Source organism: Scardinius erythrophthalmus (assembly GCF_964197995.2).
Source record: "Scardinius erythrophthalmus genome assembly, chromosome: 9".
Taxonomy (NCBI): Eukaryota; Metazoa; Chordata; class Actinopteri; order Cypriniformes; family Leuciscidae; genus Scardinius; species Scardinius erythrophthalmus.
Window position 1 is genome coordinate 12,230,127 of NC_138229.1, and position 20,550 is coordinate 12,250,676.

General features: G+C 35.7%; 2 protein-coding genes across 2 annotated transcripts in view; one reads left to right on the forward strand and one right to left on the reverse strand.

The window, feature by feature from the left end:
• Positions 1 to 677: 677 nt before the first annotated feature.
• Positions 678 to 2,810, forward strand: LOC308695712 (complement C1q tumor necrosis factor-related protein 6-like). Its single transcript, XM_081373891.1, has 4 exons — positions 678 to 767; positions 1,189 to 1,328; positions 1,859 to 1,984; positions 2,097 to 2,810. The coding sequence occupies exons 2-4, from the start codon at positions 1,199 to 1,201 to the stop codon at positions 2,375 to 2,377; spliced, it is 537 nt and encodes a 178-aa protein (XP_081230017.1). The 5' UTR covers positions 678 to 767; positions 1,189 to 1,198; the 3' UTR covers positions 2,378 to 2,810.
• A 12,799-nt stretch (positions 2,811 to 15,609) lies between these two features.
• clstn2a (calsyntenin 2a) overlaps positions 15,610 to 20,550 on the reverse strand; it is a 232,778-nt gene continuing 227,837 nt past the window's right edge. Inside the window, exons 15-17 of the mRNA XM_081375476.1 lie at positions 20,328 to 20,451; positions 19,062 to 19,249; positions 15,610 to 18,151 (exon numbers count right to left, since the gene is read on the reverse strand). Of these exons, the coding sequence (XP_081231602.1) occupies positions 17,954 to 18,151; positions 19,062 to 19,249; positions 20,328 to 20,451 (510 nt within the window). The 3' untranslated portion in view covers positions 15,610 to 17,953. The remainder of the gene's footprint in view (positions 18,152 to 19,061; positions 19,250 to 20,327; positions 20,452 to 20,550) is intronic.

The following is a 20,550-nucleotide window of genomic DNA, read 5'->3' on the forward strand; positions in this document are numbered from 1 at the left end:
TCATTACAAGTGATGTCATATATAATTCAATCATATGATATATAGGATAATTATATATCGTGTATATATACATATACATATATATATATATATATATATATATATATATATATATATATATATATATATATATATATATATATATATACTTTTATATATATTTATGTTTTCCTCTCCTCTCTGCCAGTGTGTTTTGTGTTTCCAGTCTCTTTTGCCATTTTGTTAAGTTTGGGATCCCTGTTGGTTTTGTTTTATTTTTTTATTTTGCTTATGTTTTTCTCTTCTGCCCAGTCTTGGACATCTCTCCTGGTTTTGACCACCTGATCTGGTTCTGGTTTTGGAGTCTGGATTCTCACTCGTTTCACTGCTTGCCTGCTTTGGTCTTGCTGTTCTGACTATCAGCCTGATTTTGAACATGAGCTTGGATTTCTTCTCTGAAACTGTCTGCCTCTTATTTGATCTATCTGTTCATCTGACCTTGACTCTCATCTCATGACTGGATATTATTTGCTTATTTGCTAATCTGGATTTCTATTCCAGCCTGTTTGACTTTCCCTCTGCCTATTGCCTATGGTTGGTTCGGAGCATAACCTTTACTCCATCTGATTACATTGTGAATTAAAAATTAATCCACCTGTTCTAAAGTATCAAGTCAGTATCAGCTGGCTTTCCATTTTTTCTTGTAACAGTTGCACTTCTCAGAAATCTAATAAACCAAGTGAATACTGGTTTACAAAGACGCACCTGCAAGGAAAATCCAACCACTGGTATGTTCTCTTATGTCGTATGGCTAAATGAACTGCAGTTATCTGAGCATATTAGCAATTATGATACAATGCTGGTGTGAAATATTAAAGACCTTCTTAAAAAAAATTTTTTTTAAAGATGCTCACCAAGGCTACCTTTATTGGATCAAAAATACTGTAAAGAAATAGTGATTGAAATATTATAACATTTTAAAAATCAATGTTATCATGTTATTCATGTGATGGAAATTCTGAATTTTCAGCAGCCATTACTCCAGTCTTAAGTTTCATACCATTCAAGTAGATAGGTTAATGACAAATTGATAGTGCACAGTCGAGGAGAGTTCAATTTTCACACTCATTTAGTCCACAGCTATTCAGGTTATGTGATTGTGACGGGTAACAATTCCCTGTACCATTATGTATCTGCTTCTTTTTTTAGCTGTGCTAGTATGTCTGAGGTCCAGAAGGAAGTTCTCACAGGGATTCAGTCTGAGCTGGCAGAGCTGAAATCCACTGTGAGTTCTCTGAAGAACAGACTGCAGGTCACAGAGGAACAACTGCATCACCTCAGGAAAAACGGTAACACATTCCTGTCTGTTCTTATCATTTCTGTCAGCCTATACTTGTAAAACGCTAAACAGTTCATATTTTTAAATATAAGTAAAAATCAGAGGAAACTCTCAGTTAGATAGCTTAAGCCTGGCCTTGAAATGCCCTCAGAACACACATGGATCCATAAAGGGTGATCCAATTGGTGCGGTTTCTCTATATTTAAAAATAAAATAAAAACTATTCTAAGTTCCAAGCTATTAACCAAATCAGCCATTTCTAAGATGAATCACAACTGTACTAAATGAAATTTTCAGTCCATTACTACTGCTAACACCTTAAGAAGCATTCAGTCCTGCAGCAGAGATAAGTGAAACATTTGTTGTCACTGACAAAAGTTCAGAGTGTATTCAGAAACCATGCTTTAGTATAAAATTACCTAGCCAGCAAAATGTATAATTATTATTATATTATATTTTTCTATACAGTTTGTGTGATTATAGTGTTTTGATGTTTTTTTCTCTTTTTTTTTTTTACAAAACATGATCTGATTCACACAGAACATAAAGTGGCATTTGGTGCCACACTTGGATCAACAGGTGACTTTGGACCCTTCAACACTCCAGTCACACTGGTTTATGATAATGTCTATGTGAATGAAGGAGGAGCTTACAACCCAACCACTGGTATGTATTTTTATAACCTATATCAAGGTTTAATAATCACACTGAAAACTACATTTTGTCAAAATGAGCAGTGTAATTATTTAAAAGATCACTGTTTATTGAACTATTACAGGTATCTTCACAGCACCTGTAAAAGGGGCCTATTTCTTCAGTTTCTCTGGACATAACCGCTCATCGAAAGTTCTGAATTTAGGACTCTTTAAAAATGGAGAACAGATGGTAATTGTTTTCAATCATCCACTAGGTGACCGCTATGAATCAACGGCTAATTCAATCTCTTTGAATTTAGAGAAAGGAGATTGCGTCTGTGTGCGTCTCCGGGAGACTTCATGGGTCTTTGATAATTATAGCCACCACAATTCATTTGTTGGCCATTTACTTTTTCCTCTTTGACAATCTTACTAAATTCATGAAGCTTCAAGTCAAAATTAACATTTCTTTTTCAAGACTAAAATTGTATTCTGGAATGTTTTCATATGCATAAGAAATATGCTTTTAAGGACAAGATGCAGGCTTGGTGAAAGTTAATGTGGAAAAACAAATGTTGTAGATGGAGGGAAGAAGTACTAGACTGCTGTATGAATATTATATGTAACCCTTATAACTTGAGCAACAAGCTGAGCTAATCAAATTTCATAGTTAACTTTTGCCTTGTAACAGAGGAGGGAGATTGCTAAAATGCATTTATGAAGAGCCAATTAAATTTGAGAAAAATGATGTAATCATATCACGCTATCTTTGCTCATGTACAAACTGTTGTCATCTTTTTGCCGGTAAGTTTTCTCTGATTTGTCTGAGATACTCCCAGCCATGATTAAAGCATATCAAAGACATTGTCTGGAGTCTTTTCTGGTGACTGCAGTGCAGCACGCAAGTACAGATCCTAATTTCCAGTTCCCAAATGATAGTGTCCATAGGGGGCTGGATGCCGTCTGACGAAGCCAATCTGAGGTGTCTGGTTGGCAAATACTTTAAGAGAGGGAACCCTGATTGGGATGATGTATGGTCTGGAGTAGATAAAAAAGCCATGTAAATAATTTCCGGTTCCCTGCTTTGGAATCGGGCCAATCTCAGATGCCTAGAACACCACAGAGGCACCAAGATAACCTAAGTAAGGTGCAATTTTAATAAATTCCATTAAGTTCAATGTACTTTTTAACAAGTCTTAACTACAGCTGCTCAATATAACATAAAAATCATTCAATTTTAGTCCTGATTCACTAAAAGGGTGAAAATACATTACAGTAATTTATGGCAATAAATAAAGTTTATTTTTATGAAATATCTTTATGAAAATAAAATTGAAGTTGGCATTGTTTTAATCTAGAAATGCACTGCAGCTAAAGTCACATGCCTGACCATGTTATATTTCAAATCTGATGATGATAAGTCTACAACTTGAGTTTTATGAAATGTTTTTCAAGATCTTTTTTTAAGAAGACTCTAAAATGCTAACTGATGTTTATTGTAATTTTCTAAGCATCCATTCAGTGTATTGTTTTGTGGTGCAAACTGCCCCATTCAGTTTCAGTCTTCTTTGCACAAATTCACACCTCTCTGGCCTGGTTATGGCTCTAATTAGGGGCCAAGCACCGAATGGTGCGATGGCGCCTATTGTATCCATTTGTTTTTATTAGGGGCCAAGCACCAAATGGTGCGACGGCATCTATTGTATCCGTTAGGGGCCAATCACCGAAGATACAATTGCACCAATTGTATCCATGAGTTTTTTTATTAGGGGCCAAGCACCGAATGGTGTGTTTTTCTTCTGAATTTTCCTCTGATTCTTTGGCTCAAGACGATTTGATTGTATCATAACATAATTTTTCATCATGAAAATTTTCCCTGCAGATTTTCCCGGCACAAATCTACTTTTCAAACTCCTCCTAGACAGTTCGTCCGATTTTCATGAAAATCGAATTAGATCAACACAGGTCATGTTGGCAAAATGTTATCAAAAGCTTTTTGATAAACCCAACCATTCTCAAATAACACACAAAGGGATTTGACGAAGAGCACGCCAAATTGAATGCAAGGCTATATCTCCATGACGCTAGCATATTCAGAACTTGGAACATGTCATCCCAAGTGTAGACTTGGAATTAAGCCTTTTTCCCTGTTATTATTTGATTCACGGAATGGAAAACCAGTTATCTTGCCAAGAAAAATCTTTATTCGTCAGTGTAGGTGAAGGTATAATGCGTGTATGTCTTTTCAGCGCTCACTTTATTTATTAGAATTTAGTTTCAATATTACTATGGCTCTACGCTTAATCTGACTCCAATTTCAAATGATAATCAAATTTAGATTGTGTTTCTTATTAGAAAATAATCATAAATATTGATTATGACTCAGGCTAATTTAGATCTTTGATTATTCTGAGTATCTCATACTTTCAATTATTCATTCATTAAGGGTCCTGATGCCGCACAGAGTCACACGCCCCAGGTTTAAGTGTATCTCACGGACACAGTCTTGCCAGTCTGATCTTGATCAGAGGGTGCAGGGTTTGCTAATACCTCTTTAGTTGATCTAATGTCCAATATAAACCCAGCAAACACAGAACGTTGGCACAATGTACCCAACCTTCTAACAACGTTTTATCAATATGGCCAAAAGGTTGCTATAAATACATTGTGTGGTGAAGGTTGTTACAACGTTGTCACAATGTTGACTTTAAACCACCGTTCAGGGCCATTGCTTAATTAAGGTTGTGCCAACGGTGTCTTGACAACCACTAGACTACATATGTACTCGTCACTGCCCTGAAGCACGAAAATCAGCCTTTTAAATTTCAGCCGCCCGCTGGGCTCATTGTGTTGTCTCGTTCTTCATCGAGCAAGGAAACGTGAGTATTGAGTTTTATTTACCTCAGCTAAATAAGATACGTAATTATTCAAACACAACCTACAACTTCATTTTCTAATGTGTCTATGTAGCCTCGCTTGCACTGTTTAGTTTTTCATTTCATTTGTCTGCTATTTAGTCTCACTTGTTTCTTTGCTCCTCAGGATTTGTGGATGTTTCCTGGACTGATTCCGTTTACCGAACTTTATCGTCCGGCTTTCGACTACTGTCTGCCATGTACAGAACCGGTTTTGTTCATTAAATGTTCTGATCTTTGCTTTTTATGTTTTATTTATTATACTTAAAAGAAATTTGTATATTCATTTATTTAGTTTTTTTTTTTTTTTTTTTTACAAATGTATGACTTTTGGAAGTGCAATTTGATTACCATATATGCAGTTAGTTTTAATAAAGTTGAATTAACGTAACTTTCTGTAATTTGTACTCTTCAAAGTGTACACTTGCAGGTGTTGGTTATAATTAGGCTAATTTACTGATAACCCCATTAAATAATAATAAGGATAAACAATATTTTTTAAAACTATATAATTATCTAACATCTGACTAATTAAAAATTAACCTCAAAACATAAAATGCTAAATGGGGGGATATCTATAGGCCTATCTAGCATAAAAACAAAAAAATTGTCAGAACGTCATCTCTCAGTTGCTGAATGTCGCGCAACAACGTTGCTACAGCCCTGTCGCGTCTTACAATTCTACGTTGTTACAATGTTGCGAGCACGTAGACAGCGACGTTGCCATAGCAGAAATGCAACGTGCCACAGACATTGCCACAACATAAATGTGTTTGCTGGGAATACCTCTTCAATGTCTTGGCTTCATGCACCCCGAGATTGATGGCAATCGGATGAATTCCCTAGGAGGAGTATTCCAAATGTGCACGAAAAGTCGGAAAAAAAATATAGAAAAAAAATAATAATCCTAAGGAATACAATAGGGCCTTTGCCCTTTCAGGGCTTGGGCCCTAAATATTAGAACCTCATTGTTTAAGAAACATGGAGGGAACAGAATTCGATGGCAAACAATCCAGCTGTCGGAATCCTTTCCCCCACGCCCATTATGAGAGGTGTTGATACAGTGACTTAAAAAAGGCTGATATATTATGGCCTCTATTATGGATTTTTGAAAATGACCTTTCATGTAGTGTGTAACATAGCTCTAAGTGAATGAAAACATCCTGCAAAGTTTTAAATCTGAAAGTGCACCGTATATAAAGTTATTGTCTTTCAAAAGTAAGAGTCGACTCTGCATCAATGAAATTAATTGTTTTTCCCGCCCACTTATTGCGCACACAGACATCAGTGAAAACTTGAACCTCAAACCTGCTGCTGATTCCTGTGGACACTGATGATCGCGTAAAGTAACACTTGCATAAGCAGTTTTCTATCAGTTGTTCTGCTTCTTCTTCACCTATGTTTTGATCCAGAGATTCTGTGCTAGAAGATGCATAATAGCGCCCCCCTACCATATAACAGTGAAAACAATTCTATCAATAGCGGGGAAAGAGTAAAGTAGATTCAGAGTAAATCCTGTAAAAAAAAAAAAAAAAACTTATTCCCACACAAAAAAATCAGATACTCAGAATTAGCATCATATTTGTTTTCTTTATAAATCAAGTTTCTAACACAGTTTGTAAAACTATGTGAAAAAAGGCTACTCAATATATATTTAATAGGCTACTCAATCAAAAAGAGTAAACACAACATTTTTTATGCCTGAGATCTTTTTTTGACAAGGTTCACACAAGCAATATAACTAACCATTTTTATTCATTAATAGATTCTTTTTTTTCATTTACTGATTATGTTGACATTTTTTTACATCCCTTCCTCATTGAATGGCTGTCACGAGTTAAACACCAATCCACCCATACTATATCCATCATAAAAGTGCATCTGTCCATCATAAAAGTGCATCTGTCCATCATAAAAGCATATCTATCCATCATAAAAGTGCATGTGTCAATCATAAAAGTGCGTCTATCCATCATAAAAGTGCATCTATCCATCATAAAAGTGTGTTTATCCATCATAAAAGTGCATCTGTCCATCATAAAAGTGCATCTATCCATCATAAAAGTGCATCTGTCCATCATAAAAGTGCATCTGTCCATCATAAAAGTACATCTATCCATCATTAAAGTGCATCTGTCCATCATAAAAGTGCATCTGTCCATCATAAAAGTGCATCTATCCATCATAAAAGTGCATCTATCCATCATAAAAGTGTGTCTATCCATCATAAAAGTGCATCTGTCCATCATAAAAGTGCATCTATCCATCATAAAAGTGCATCTGTCCATCATAAAAGTACATCTATCCATCATAATAGTATATCTATCCATCATAAAAGTGCATCTATCCATCATAAAAGTGCATCTGTCCATCATAAAAGTGCATCTGTCCATCATAAAAGTACATCTATCCATCATAAAAGTGCATCTGTCCATCATAAAAGTGCATCTGTCCATCATAAAAGTGCATCTATCCATCATAAAAGTGCATCTATCCATCATAAAAGTGCATCTGTCCATCATAAAAGTGCATCTATCCATCATAAAAGTGCATCTGTACATCATAAAAGTACATCTATCCATCATAATAGTACATCTATCCATCATAAAAGTGCATCTGTCCATCATAAAAGTACATCTATCCATCATAAAAGTGCATCTGTCCATCATAAAAGTGCATCTGTCCATCATAAAAGTACATCTATCCATCATAAAAGTGCATCTGTCCATCATAAAAGTGCATCTGTCCATCATAAAAGTGCATCTATCCATCATAAAAGTGCGTCTATCCATCATAAAAGTGCATCTGTCCATTATAAAAGTACATCCATCCATCATAAAAGTGCATCTGTCCATCATAAAAGTGCATCTGTCCATCATAAAAGTGCATCTATCCATCATAAAAGTGCATCTATCCATCATAAAAGTGCATCTGTCCATCATAAAAGTGCATCTATCCATCATAAAAGTGCATCTATCCATCATAAAAGTGCATGTGTCAATCATAAAAGTGCGTCTATCCATCGTAAAAGTGCATCTATCCATCATAAAAGTGCGTCTATCCATAATAAAAGTGCATCTGTCCATCATAAAAGTACATCTATCCATCATAAAAGTGCATCTGTCCATCATAAAAGTGCATCTATCCATCATAAAAGTGCGTCTATCCATCATAAAAGTGCATCTGTCCATCATAAAAGTACATCTATCCATCATAAAAGTGCATCTGTCCATCATAAAAGTGCATCTGTCCATCATAAAAGCATATCTATCCATCATAAAAGTGCATCTATCCATCATAAAAGTGCATGTGTCAATCATAAAAGTGCATGTGTCAATCATAAAAGTGCGTCTATCCATCATAAAAGTGCATCTGTCCATCATAAAAGTACATCTATCCATCATAAAAGTGCATCTGTCCATCATAAAAGTGCATCTGTCCATCATAAAAGCATATCTATCCATCATAAAAGTGCATCTATCCATCATAAAAGTGCATGTGTCAATCATAAAAGTGCGTCTATCCATCATAAAAGTGCATCTATCCATCATTAAAGTGCATCTATCCATCATAAAAGTGCGTCTATCCATCATAAAAGTGCATGTGTCAATCATAAAAGTGCGTCTATCCATCATAAAAGTGCATCTGTCCATCATAAAAGTGCATCTGTCCATCATAAAAGTACATCTATCCATCATAAAAGTACATCTATCCATCATAAAAGTGCATCTGTCCATCATAAAAGTACATCTATCCATCATAAAAGTGCATCTGTCCATCATAAAAGTGCATCTGTCCATCATAAAAGTACATCTATCCATCATAAAAGTGCATCTGTCCATCATAAAAGTGCATCTGTCCATCATAAAAGTGCATCTATCCATCATAAAAGTGCATCTATCCATCATAAAAGTGCGTCTATCCATCATAAAAGTGCATCTGTCCATTATAAAAGTACATCTATCCATCATAAAAGTGCATCTGTCCATCATAAAAGTGCATCTATCCATCATAAAAGTGCATCTATCCATCATAAAAGTGCATCTGTCCATCATAAAAGTGCATCTGTCCATCATAAAAGCATATCTATCCATCATAAAAGTGCATCTATCCATCATAAAAGTGCATGTGTCAATCATAAAAGTGTGTCTATCCATCATAAAAGTGCGTCTATCCATCATAAAAGTGCATCTGTCCATCATAAAAGTACATCTATCCATCATAAAAGTGCATCTGTCCATCATAAAAGTGCATCTGTCCATCATAAAAGTGCATCTATCCATCATAAAAGTACATCTATCCATCATAAAAGTGCATCTGTCCATCATAAAAGTGCATCTGTCCATCATAAAAGCATATCTATCCATCATAAAAGTGCATCTATCCATCATAAAAGTGCATGTGTCAATCATAAAAGTGCGTCTATCCATCATAAAAGTGCATCTATCCATCATAAAAGTGCGTCTATCCATCATAAAAGTGCATCTGTCCATCATAAAAGTACATCTATCCATCATAAAAGTGCATCTGTCCATCATAAAAGTGCATCTGTCCATCATAAAAGCATATCTATCCATCATAAAAGTGCATCTATCCATCATAAAAGTGCATGTGTCAATCATAAAAGTGCATGTGTCAATCATAAAAGTGCGTCTATCCATCATAAAAGTGCATCTATCCATCATTAAAGTGCATCTATCCATCATAAAAGTGCATCTATCCATCATAAAAGTGCATGTGTCAATCATAGAAGTGCGTCTATCCATCATAAAAGTGCATCTATCCATCATAAAAGTGTGTCTATCCATCATAAAAGTGCATCTGTCCATCATAAAAGTGCATCTGTCCATCATAAAAGTGCATCTGTCCATCATAAAAGTTCATCTATCCATCATAAAAGTACATCTATCCATCATAAAAGTGCATCTGTCCATCATAAAAGTACATCTATCCATCATAAAAGTGCGTCTATCCATCATAAAAGTGCATCTGTCCATCATAAAAGTGCATCTGTCCATCATAAAAGTACATCTATCCATCATAAAAGTACATCTATCCATCATAAAAGTGCATCTATCCATCATAAAAGTGCATCTGTCCATCATAAAAGTACATCTATCCATCATAAAAGTGCATCTATCCATCATAAAAGTGCATCTGTCCATCATAAAAGTACATCTGTCCATCATAAAAGTGCATCTGTCCATCATAAAAGTACATCTGTCCATCATAAAAGTGCATCTGTCCATCATAAAAGTGCATCTGTCCATCATAAAAGTACATCTATCCATCATAAAAGTGCGTCTATCCATCATAAAAGTGCATCTGTCCATCATAAAAGTGCATCTATCCATCATAAAAGTGCATCTGTCCATCATAAAAGTGCATCTATCCATGCAATATGATATTATATTTGATAAGTATTAGTAGGCTATGTTATTAAAGGTGATCCAAAACTAAATAGGATATGAGGAACCGCTAATTGCTTACAAAAGGGCCAGTAATAATAATTAAAAAAATAGAGTTGTAAAAGCTTGTCCTAGAAAACGAACATCACAAAATACTATTACAGTTCAAACTCTATTTGGTAAATTTAAATGTGGTAATTGTATTAATTGTCAATGTATTAAAAAAAGTAATAATAATAAAAGTTTTTAAATCATCCTGAAAATAAGAGTTCTATTATTTTTCAAGTTTTATAAAATGTAAGACAAATGATTAAATTCAGTGTCCATGCAATAAAATGTATGTTGGTGAAACATCTTCAGTATAAGAGAACATAGAAGTGCAATAAACAGATACTATCTAAGGAGTCCTGTTGCAAGACATTTTTGTGAATGTCACCATTAAATAAAATAAAAAAAGTTAAAAAAATGTGAGATATGACCTTTTTGATAATGACTTAATTCCTTATGATGCAGAAATGGGTAAAACGCCAATTGCCAAAATGCCAATTTGATGAGGATGTTTTCTGATTGGGTGATTGTTTAATCTTGATTATTAACCTTTTAACCAATTAGTTTGACATCTTGAGTGGAGCCTGTCACCTGTTGTTCATTTTCATTGTACGAGTATGGTAATGTTTTCTTAAAACGGTCATTCATTGCTTATGTTGTATATCCTGAAAAAGGCTAGGCTCTCAAGCTGAAACGCGTTGGTCATTTTTATAATTTATTAAAGCTCCCTTTACCACAAGCGTTGCTGATTCCCTTTTTTGCACTTGCACTGATTTTGAATGGAGAACTATTTTCTTTTTTCTGTGTAAATTCATAATAATTTTCAATCTCTTAATCTTCAACACAGTAGAGAGAAGTGAATTGTGCTGACTCTCATTAGAAGTGAATCACAGTTTCTCAAGGTTCACAATGAGAAGCCGGCAGAAGGACCTATTTAACCTGACAGATTGCATAAATTATAACTAATGGATAGATATTAAATTAATTGTGTGATGTGTAATGTGCAATTTTGATATTATACAGAGGTTTGTGTGACATTTTTTTAACAAAAAATGATTTCTTTCACTCAGAAAATTACTCTCTGTAATGATATATCGCAAGTCGATATCTATAGAAACCTTGAAAAAAATAACAATGCTGGCATCAAATTCATCTTTACTTCGTTTATTTTGTGTTTTGCTTTCTTTTTTAGCCAATGAATCACACCATTGCATGCAACAATTACAACAGTTCCCAGATAGCATACATATCCGTGCCTCATCTGGGCCAATGGCCTCAGTTCTGGCAGAGGTCACATGGCCCACATCTGGGCCACACAAAGCAAGCCACAACTCACACTAAAACCGACTTGATGTGTGTGGCCCATATGATGTTTGCCGCTGCCAGAACTGAGCCATACTGTATGTGCCATAGTTGGCCCAGATGAGGCCCGGATATCATATTGCCAACCGCTATCAGGTTGAGTCATCGCCGTCATTCCATGTGGTGGGCCAGAAGAATGTGGGAGATGTGGGCCACAACTGGGCTAGATGTCATTTGCTATCTGAGAGTGGCTTTCTCTGGCTTCTTGACATTGCCTAAGAAATTACCAGGAGAGAGAAAATACTGTCAAATTGAACAGCTTTAACAACATAACTAATACCTTAACCTGTTAACTTGCAGCCCAGACATCTAAAACAAGGCAAAATTTGTGCTGTCAGTGAAAATTTTATAGACGTCTAAACCATAGCCCAAGAATAAACTAGTTATCAATTAGATAACAAAGAAATGAAATGAAACGACTAGTCTATTCTTGCATGGGATATGGTTTAGACGTTTCCCTATGCAGCGGACAAATGTGATCCCCGTTCCATAGACATGTGGTGGTGTTGATTTTCTGCAAGTGACTGAGAAATTAACCAAAACAGCTGTTCATATTTTGAGTCATGAGTCATGAGTTAAACATTGTGTGTCTGCTTCTGCTGCAACTCTTGATATAAAACACGTGCATTGATAAGGCAAACTTAACAATGGCTTTAAATAATAAACCTCTGCTATATAGTGTTTATTCTTCTGTAAACCAATCTGACCTTTGGTCTTTTGTTATTTTTCCACATGTGTGTCATGTTTTACACAATACCTCCTTGATAAAAATATATATTTTAAAGTCTTTTTTTGTTTAATCAAAGTATGTGACACTGGACCACAAAACCAGTCATATGGATCAATTTTTTTTAAATAGAGATTTATACATCATCTGAAAGCTGAATAAATAAGCTTTCCATTGATTTATGGTTTGTGAGTTGTATCTCGACCAAATATCGTCCTGTCCTATTTGACAATCTGGAATCTGAGGGTGAAAAAAAAGTTGTCCATTTATGTTTGCGATTCTGCTGCATTCACTCACAAAAATTAATGTTTTATATATTTACGGTAGTTTGGAAATTTACAAAATATCTTCATGGAACATGATCTTTACTTAATATCCTAATGATTTTTAGCATAAAAGAAAAATCGATAATTTTGACCCATACAATGTATTGTTTGGCAATACATGTGACTGGTTTTGTGACCCAGGGTCATATATATCTTGTATTGCATATACAGTGAGGAAAATAAGTATTTGAACACCCTGCTATTTTGCAAGTTCTCCCACTTAGTCGTAGCCTGACCAATTGTCATCGTAGGTGCATGTCCACTGTGAGAGACATCATCTAAAAAAAAAATCCAGAAATCACAATGTATGATTTTTTAACTATTTATTTGTATGATACAGCTGCAAATAAGTATTACTTATTACTTGATTTTTTTTATATTATGTCTCTCACAGTGGACATGCACCTACGATGACAATTTCAGACCCCTCCATGATTTCCAAGTGGGAGAACTTGCAAAATAGCAGGGTGTTCAAATACTTATTTTCCTCACTGTATCTTGAGTAAGTATCATATATGAACTGATCGGCAAAATGTATATAAACTATGTTTTGTTGATAAATGGATCACGTTGTACACATGATTATCTGCAATAAAAACATTACATTTACTTTCCTCATAAAATGTGTCATGAGTTAAACATTAATCCAGCAGGGATATATCAAGAGCTGCAGGAACTTCTGCTATACTAAAACACCTGGGTCTTGTTCAGGGCTGTAGGGGACGAGAAGCCCAATAATATTCATTTCTTCACTGACAGTTGCAGTCTTCCACTTGTATTATCTTAGGTAAAGATGTCCTGCGCTATTCTGTATCCGCTGCTGCTTCTGGTGATCATCTGTCCCTGTATGTCTGAGGTCCAACAGGAAGAGAAGGGATTGCAGACTGACAGGACTGAGCATTTGAATGTGGAGGAAAGCAGTGCTGGTTCGACTTCTGGTGAGTTTCAGCAACACTTTCTCACAGGGATCCACACTGAGCTGGTAGAGCTGAGATCTACTGTGAGGTCTCTGACGAACAGACTGGAGGTCACTGAGGAACATCTTAGGAGAAAAGGTAAACCTCTCATCTGTTATTTCACTTGTGTCATGCTTACAGATGGAAAATCTGTGAAAAAATAATAATAATTATATACATAAATTATATACAGACCGTATACATACCCAACAGAAAGATAGGAAATATAGTTTGTGATCTGAGATGTGTTATACAGAGGTTTGCATGATTATTTTTTAAACAAAATTTGATCTTTGATTCACGCAGATTATAAAGTGGCATTTGCTGCCACACTTGGACCCGTTGGTAACTATGGGCCTTTCAACACTGAGATCACTCTGGTTTACAATGATGTCTTTGTGAATGAGGGAAGAGCTTACAACCCAGCCACTGGTATGTGTTCTTACACTGAATCTGTATCTGTGTGTTATAGAATTTTGAAAGCTACATATCAGATAAACAGTGTATTTATGTGATCATAGAAATCCTTGATAAATGATTAATTGTTGCATATACCATTACAGGTATCTTCACAGCACCTGTTAAAGGCGTCTATTTCTTCACTTTGTCTGGACACAACCGCTCATCTAAACCTATGGGTCTAAGACTCTTTAAAAATGGACAACAGATAATAACTATTTTCAATCATCCTCTAAGTGACCGCTATGAAACAGGAACTAATTCAATCTCTTTGACTCTTGAAGAAGGAGATCATGTCTACGTGCGTCTCCGGCAAAATACATGGGTCTTCGATAATGAAAATGACCACACTTCATTTGTTGGCCATTTACTTTTTCCTCTTTGATGGTCTTGTTAAATTCACGAAGTTCAAAATACTTGTCAGGAAGTCTTAACTGCTAAAAAATACTTATAAAAAGATCCCGGATTCACTTAAGAGTAAAATAAATGCATTACAGAACATGTTCTTGTGAGGCTAAATCCTTAATGTTTGTTGATTTTACCACTTCGATAGCTTTAATAAAATAAATTGCTTGTAAATATATAAATACACTTTTTAAAGAAACTTAATTTGCGCTTTTAGCTTTAATTGACTCTGACAATATACTTAATTATTGTCAGTACAGGCCAGTGTCCTTCACATGTTTACTATATGAAATATGAATGTTATAACATGATTAGCAGAGCCCTGTGTATGTTTCATTTTGGTGTACAATATCCAATTTGTATGTGTAAATATGTGCACAACTTTGTTAAATATCCCTACTGTATATAAACTTTTTACACACAGAATTCAACTTTGTTTTATTCTCTTCCTCAATAAACGAAACTGACACATTCGGTTCCCAATTATTCAGTGTGGAATAATATATGTGAAAAAGCTCTGTGAAGAGGGTTTTAGAGAAAGTTAATCAACAACTTCACAAATCATTAGATGCCTTCAAACTGACTATGCCATTTCTTCTTCTGTAAGGCTTCCTTTCTTCACCTGTGAACAAATAACACACAAAAACCCTTCAAAATAGTTAAACCAGGTGTAGCACAATGAATGTGCGATCATTGCACTCCAGGAATGTAAAGCTTAAAAGAAGTGTATATTGTGTAAGGATGTTAGATATACTGTATCGTATGAACTTAACGCGGCTCAACCAGGACCTCATTTTCCACGTATCCCACGGGCGTTTAAAAGAGTGACATTGTGACTTCGCAAGATCTGGAAGAAGTGCGCTGTCACCACAGCTCTTCTCTGACTTGTCAAACTGACAGTTACAACACTCCCAGGTCTCCTCCTATATACAGTTTTAATGCACACCTAGCAGCCAGTCAAGTATTTAGACAGACCATGGTACTGTATACAAATGGGTGTATACAAAGAATAATTAGCATTTGAACGGGAAATAAACACTTTCACTCATTCTAAAGAAAGTCTTTATTGGTCAATGTACAGAAAGTGCTGCAGTGACCATCAAAGTTAAACAAAACATACAAAAGAAGTCTTACATGATTTTACAGGGTTGATCTTTTTAAAAGTTTCTTTTTTTTGTTCCTGTTCTATAACACATGGTAAAAACGGACTAGCGAAATGAAAGGTGCGGAAGGTGGACGGAGGGGGGAACGGGATGTCTCACAAGGCTGACATCACAAGCACGTTTTGGCAGATGGGATGACAAATCCTAACCACTGCAACAGACATTACATGAAACCCAATGCACATATTCATAAACGCACATGTTCGGGGGGGAAAACATAAGTGTCATCTAAAGTTGCTCAAGTATTACTTCGACTCTCCTAAATAGGAAAACAAAACAAAAATCTCTGTGACACTGCTAAATGCTTTTACTCTGTCAAAAGCCTCACTTTTCACTTTTGTTTGTTTGTTCTTGTCTTGCATTCCTTTTTTTATTTCTTTTCCTGGAAGATTGAATTGAGCTGTACACTGCAGGGAGGTTAGTAAAGATCTTCAGAATATACCAAAGTTGCCCCAGGCTAAAATCATTGAACAATTTTCTTCTATTTCTTTCCTTTAATAGTTTAAAAGTGCCTTTGTCTACAGAGGCTCAGACAAATCTATTTGAGGTGGAGTGAGGGATAACCAATCCTCGTTTGGGGTGAGGAGGACACCATGAACGATGAAAGAGATCAACACAGACAGAGAGAGGAGGAGGAGGAGGAATCTTCCTCTTCAGCAAGCAAGTGTGGACACAAACAGGCCATTTGAGGGATGCAGGAGGATGTGAGGAGTCTGAGTCACCATTCAACTACTCTACAGTTCTCTATTTACAGAAGACAGGCATATAAAAATTAACAGATACGATTCCTTCTTTCTTCCCACTGAGAACCCCCCCCCCCCCCCCCCCAAAAAAAAAGAAAATAAATTTTCCTTTCTTCATCTCATTACTATTGAAGCTCGTTTCCACCACCAAATAAAAAAAAATTGCAACTTTTTTCTCACAATTGAGTTTACATCTCACAGCTCTGACTTTTTCCCTCACAAATGCAAGTGTATATCCCACAATTTGTTCTTTTCTCTCGCAATTTCAAACTCACAATTGCAAAATAAAATTTCCAAATTCTGACATGTTTTCCGCAATTGCAAATTTATTTCTCAGAAATGTGAGTATATAGCCCGCAATTCAGATTTGTTTTTTCTCAGAATTGTGAGTTTATATTTTGCAATTGAGACTTAAGAATTTGCAATTGTGAGTTGTTTCTGATTCATTTTTTTTCTAAGATTAATTCTAGGAAATAAATTTGCAATTGCGAAAAAAATGTCCGAAAAATAAAGTCTCAATTCTGACTTTTTTCTTACAATTACGAGTTTTTTTCCCCAAATTGTGAGTTTATAACTAGATTTTTTTTTATAGTTTAGATATTTTTTTTAAATATGTTTTTTCTCTCAATTGAGAAAAAAGTCAGATTCGCAAGATGTAAACTTGCAATTGTGAGGAAAAAAGTCAGAACTGTGCGATAAAAAGTCACAATTACCTTTTTTATATTTTTTTATTCCGTGGCGGAAACAAGCTTCCATAAATTACCATAGAACTTTTGTTTAAAGAGAACCGTCTCAATCAAAATCTCTCCGAGGATCTAAAATAAACCTATTTGCTTAATTTCAAATGAAGAAAATATCATTATTATATACTTTCATTGAAAAAACAACTTTTGGGTATTTACTATTGCACATCAATGCAATATTAAATGTTACTCTGAAGACAACAAATGGTGAAGGCATAGCCGTACTGTCAAATATTACAGTTTAGTGTTTCAAAAAGGGAGAACGCATCATGATGTTAGACTACAATCTGATTAATCTACACAAAACAAACAAAAAAACTGTAAACATTAAAAAAAAAAAAAAACATCCCAGAGATGTTGATTCACAATTTATTCCATTGTGTTAATTTATCTTTCATTTTTGTGGATCTACTGAGACACTGCAGCTTTATACACTACAGAAGTACATACAGGCTTTGCAGAGTTTGGACTGAAGGGTGCGCGTCCCAATATTGACCAGCAGATGGCGGTACAGGATGCTTTTTGTGGCTGTTGGAAAGAGTCAAAATCAGGTTGATGTGTGACAGCTTTTCAGGCAATAAATTCTGGCTTCTGTAAGTGTGAGAGGGCATTAAATGCGAGTGTTTTATGTATATATGTGTACGTGTGTGTCCACAAGTCTATGTCTGCGTGTGAATCGTGCTTGTGTGAAGGTGTATGTATGTGTGTGCGTGTGTGTGTGTTAGAGACTGTGTTTGTTTGTGTTTTAATAGGGTAACGTAGATGGGTCCCACTCCAGCTTTCCTTTCACTTTTCCCTTCTGAATCTCTCCCTCTTCATCACTGTCCTCGGATTCAGCACTAGAGAGATCTCCTGACAGTTCATCATCCTCTTCGTCTTCATCCTCCTCTTCCTCTGGCTCCTCCTCCCTCACCTCCTCAGCAATCTGAGTCCCATCAATGCTCTAAAACCAAAAGAATTATGCTAATTGTATTTAGACCATCTTCAGGATAAAAACAGTAAAACTCCTCATGCTACAGAGCCTTGTTGTTATTGTTAACTAAAACTAAAAATATTGGCTACCCTTTATTTTAAGGTGATTTACATACTCAAATAAGTACTGAGTATAATAATAAAGTACATGTACTTACTACAGTATAGAGTTACGGTTAGGGTTTGGTTTAGGGTTGGTTACTTGTAATTATGCATAATTTACTGTTATTAATATAGTAAGTATATTAAGGAATGTGTAACTACGTTACCTTAAGTGTTACCAAAATGTTAATTAATTTAAATAAAGCTAATATAAAATATAAATATTAGATGAAAACTTAAACCTAAACAATGTTAATTACATGAATGAAAATTAGAAATGTTGCCTTGGTAACTAACTGAAATCTGAAGTTTAAAGTGTAAATAGTCACATAAGCACATATTGTAACAAAAATACTAAAATGAAAAATAGAAAAATAAAAGCTAATTCAAAATATTAAGTACTATAATAGTAAATAAATACCTAAATGTAGAAAAGTGTGATTAATTCAAGTGAACTGGTTCATCATAAACTGTCCTCTCTCTCATATATCAATTTAGAAAGATGTGGATCTGATTACATTTAAATTATAGGCCTACCATTGGAAGGTTTTTCAAAAAAAAAAAAAAAACATATTGCCCTCTTAAGTAACTTCACGACAGTTCAAGCTACTTTTTGTTTGTAACTTGTAATGTACCCAATTATTAATTACAGTTTCATTAGTTTTACTATAGCTTGACTGTAGTTTAAACTATGACTTCAAACTATGATAAGATTAACAACCTTCGGTGTCAAAATTGCTTACCCAACATTTGTCTTTACCAATGAGGCACATACTGACCTCCATGGGATTAACAGTGATGTTAAGATTGGAGTCATCCCAGTCCATCTCTGGGTCTTTTCTTCCCTCTTCGTCCTCTTTTGAACCGTCCTGGTGGGTGGTGTGGATGCGGTAGATGCCCAAGACAACAATGACCACCAGGGCAGCGATGCACATTACAATCACCACTGTGGCCGCGGGAGGAGTACCTAATGGCACATAGGTAAAGACATCTATGAATTCTACATTAAGTTGCTACAAACCATTCAAATGGTTAAAACTGCATACATTGCCTGCTGTGATAATTTAATGTCATATATTGCACTTTTCAGCCTTTCCAAGGAGCCCAACATCCTTTCCATGTTAGAGGCATCTATTTTCCAGTCTTTTTCACCATCAGCACATTGAGACGCCCATTCTGAGGTTCACTAGCTCCTGTCATACCTAGCTTCACCTCTGACTTGCTGTCAAACCCACACCTGTGCCCCATCTGCCATCTGAAAGTCTTAGAGGCTTATTGCTTTAGTCTCTCTATTCTGCAATTATGTTTATTCATTCACAAGAATTATGACTCACTCAGCCATACAAAAATCAATAGAATCCTGTATTAGTGTTTTTTTCTAATGGAGGTCGGTACTAGGTAGCTGAGGGGAAGCTTATTTAGCCGTGTTGACAGAGTAAGACAGTTTGGCACAGTACACTTAAAGAACAGTGTCGCTAACTAAGACCTTGCAGTCAGCAAGAGAATGATTGGGAGCATGGGGTCACAGTGCCACCTGCTGTTTTTCCATGTCTCTCCTAAAGCAGCATGTCTCGTATCCTGTCATCTCTCTCTCCCCCTCTTTCTCTCTTCAGTCCAGAGAGCAGAGTGCTCCATCTCGCTGCAGTCAGCTGTGCTCTGTGCGCCCTTGGGGAGATCACTGGTGTCCCTGGTGTGTGCGTGAGCTGGTAGAGTAAGTGTAATTTTCCAAACTCCTTCAAACCAACAATACGGTCTCAAGAGCCTGTCATCCGCTTAGACCAGCGTGCTGGGGTTTGTATGTGCGTGTGTGTGTGCATATCTGCTTTTTTAGAAGCTGAATTCTCCCATGAATAGTTTTTGTGACACATTTACTGTCCTCCTTAAAGCCACTTGTTTACAATTTAATGAGATGGTTTAACAAAAGCAACAACACATTTTTAATTAATTACAAGTTAAACTAACATATTTTACACAATAATATCACCCAGGGTAAAATGACTGCATGATTAGGTTTAGACAAACATCATTAAGAGGCATCTCTTTACCTGAGATGTGATCAGAGTTTGCCGTATGAACCACCAGTGGATGATGCACAGGTCTCATGTACTGGGATTGGACGGCCATGTGATTGGCATGCTCCACAGACTCTGAGCTGTGCACTACTCCAATCTGAGGGGCGGGGCAAACAGAAAATAGCTTAGAGAGAAAAGGTTGCTTGTTCTATTTTGAATCCATAACATCTTGGCCAGGTCAAGTTATTTCAGCAAA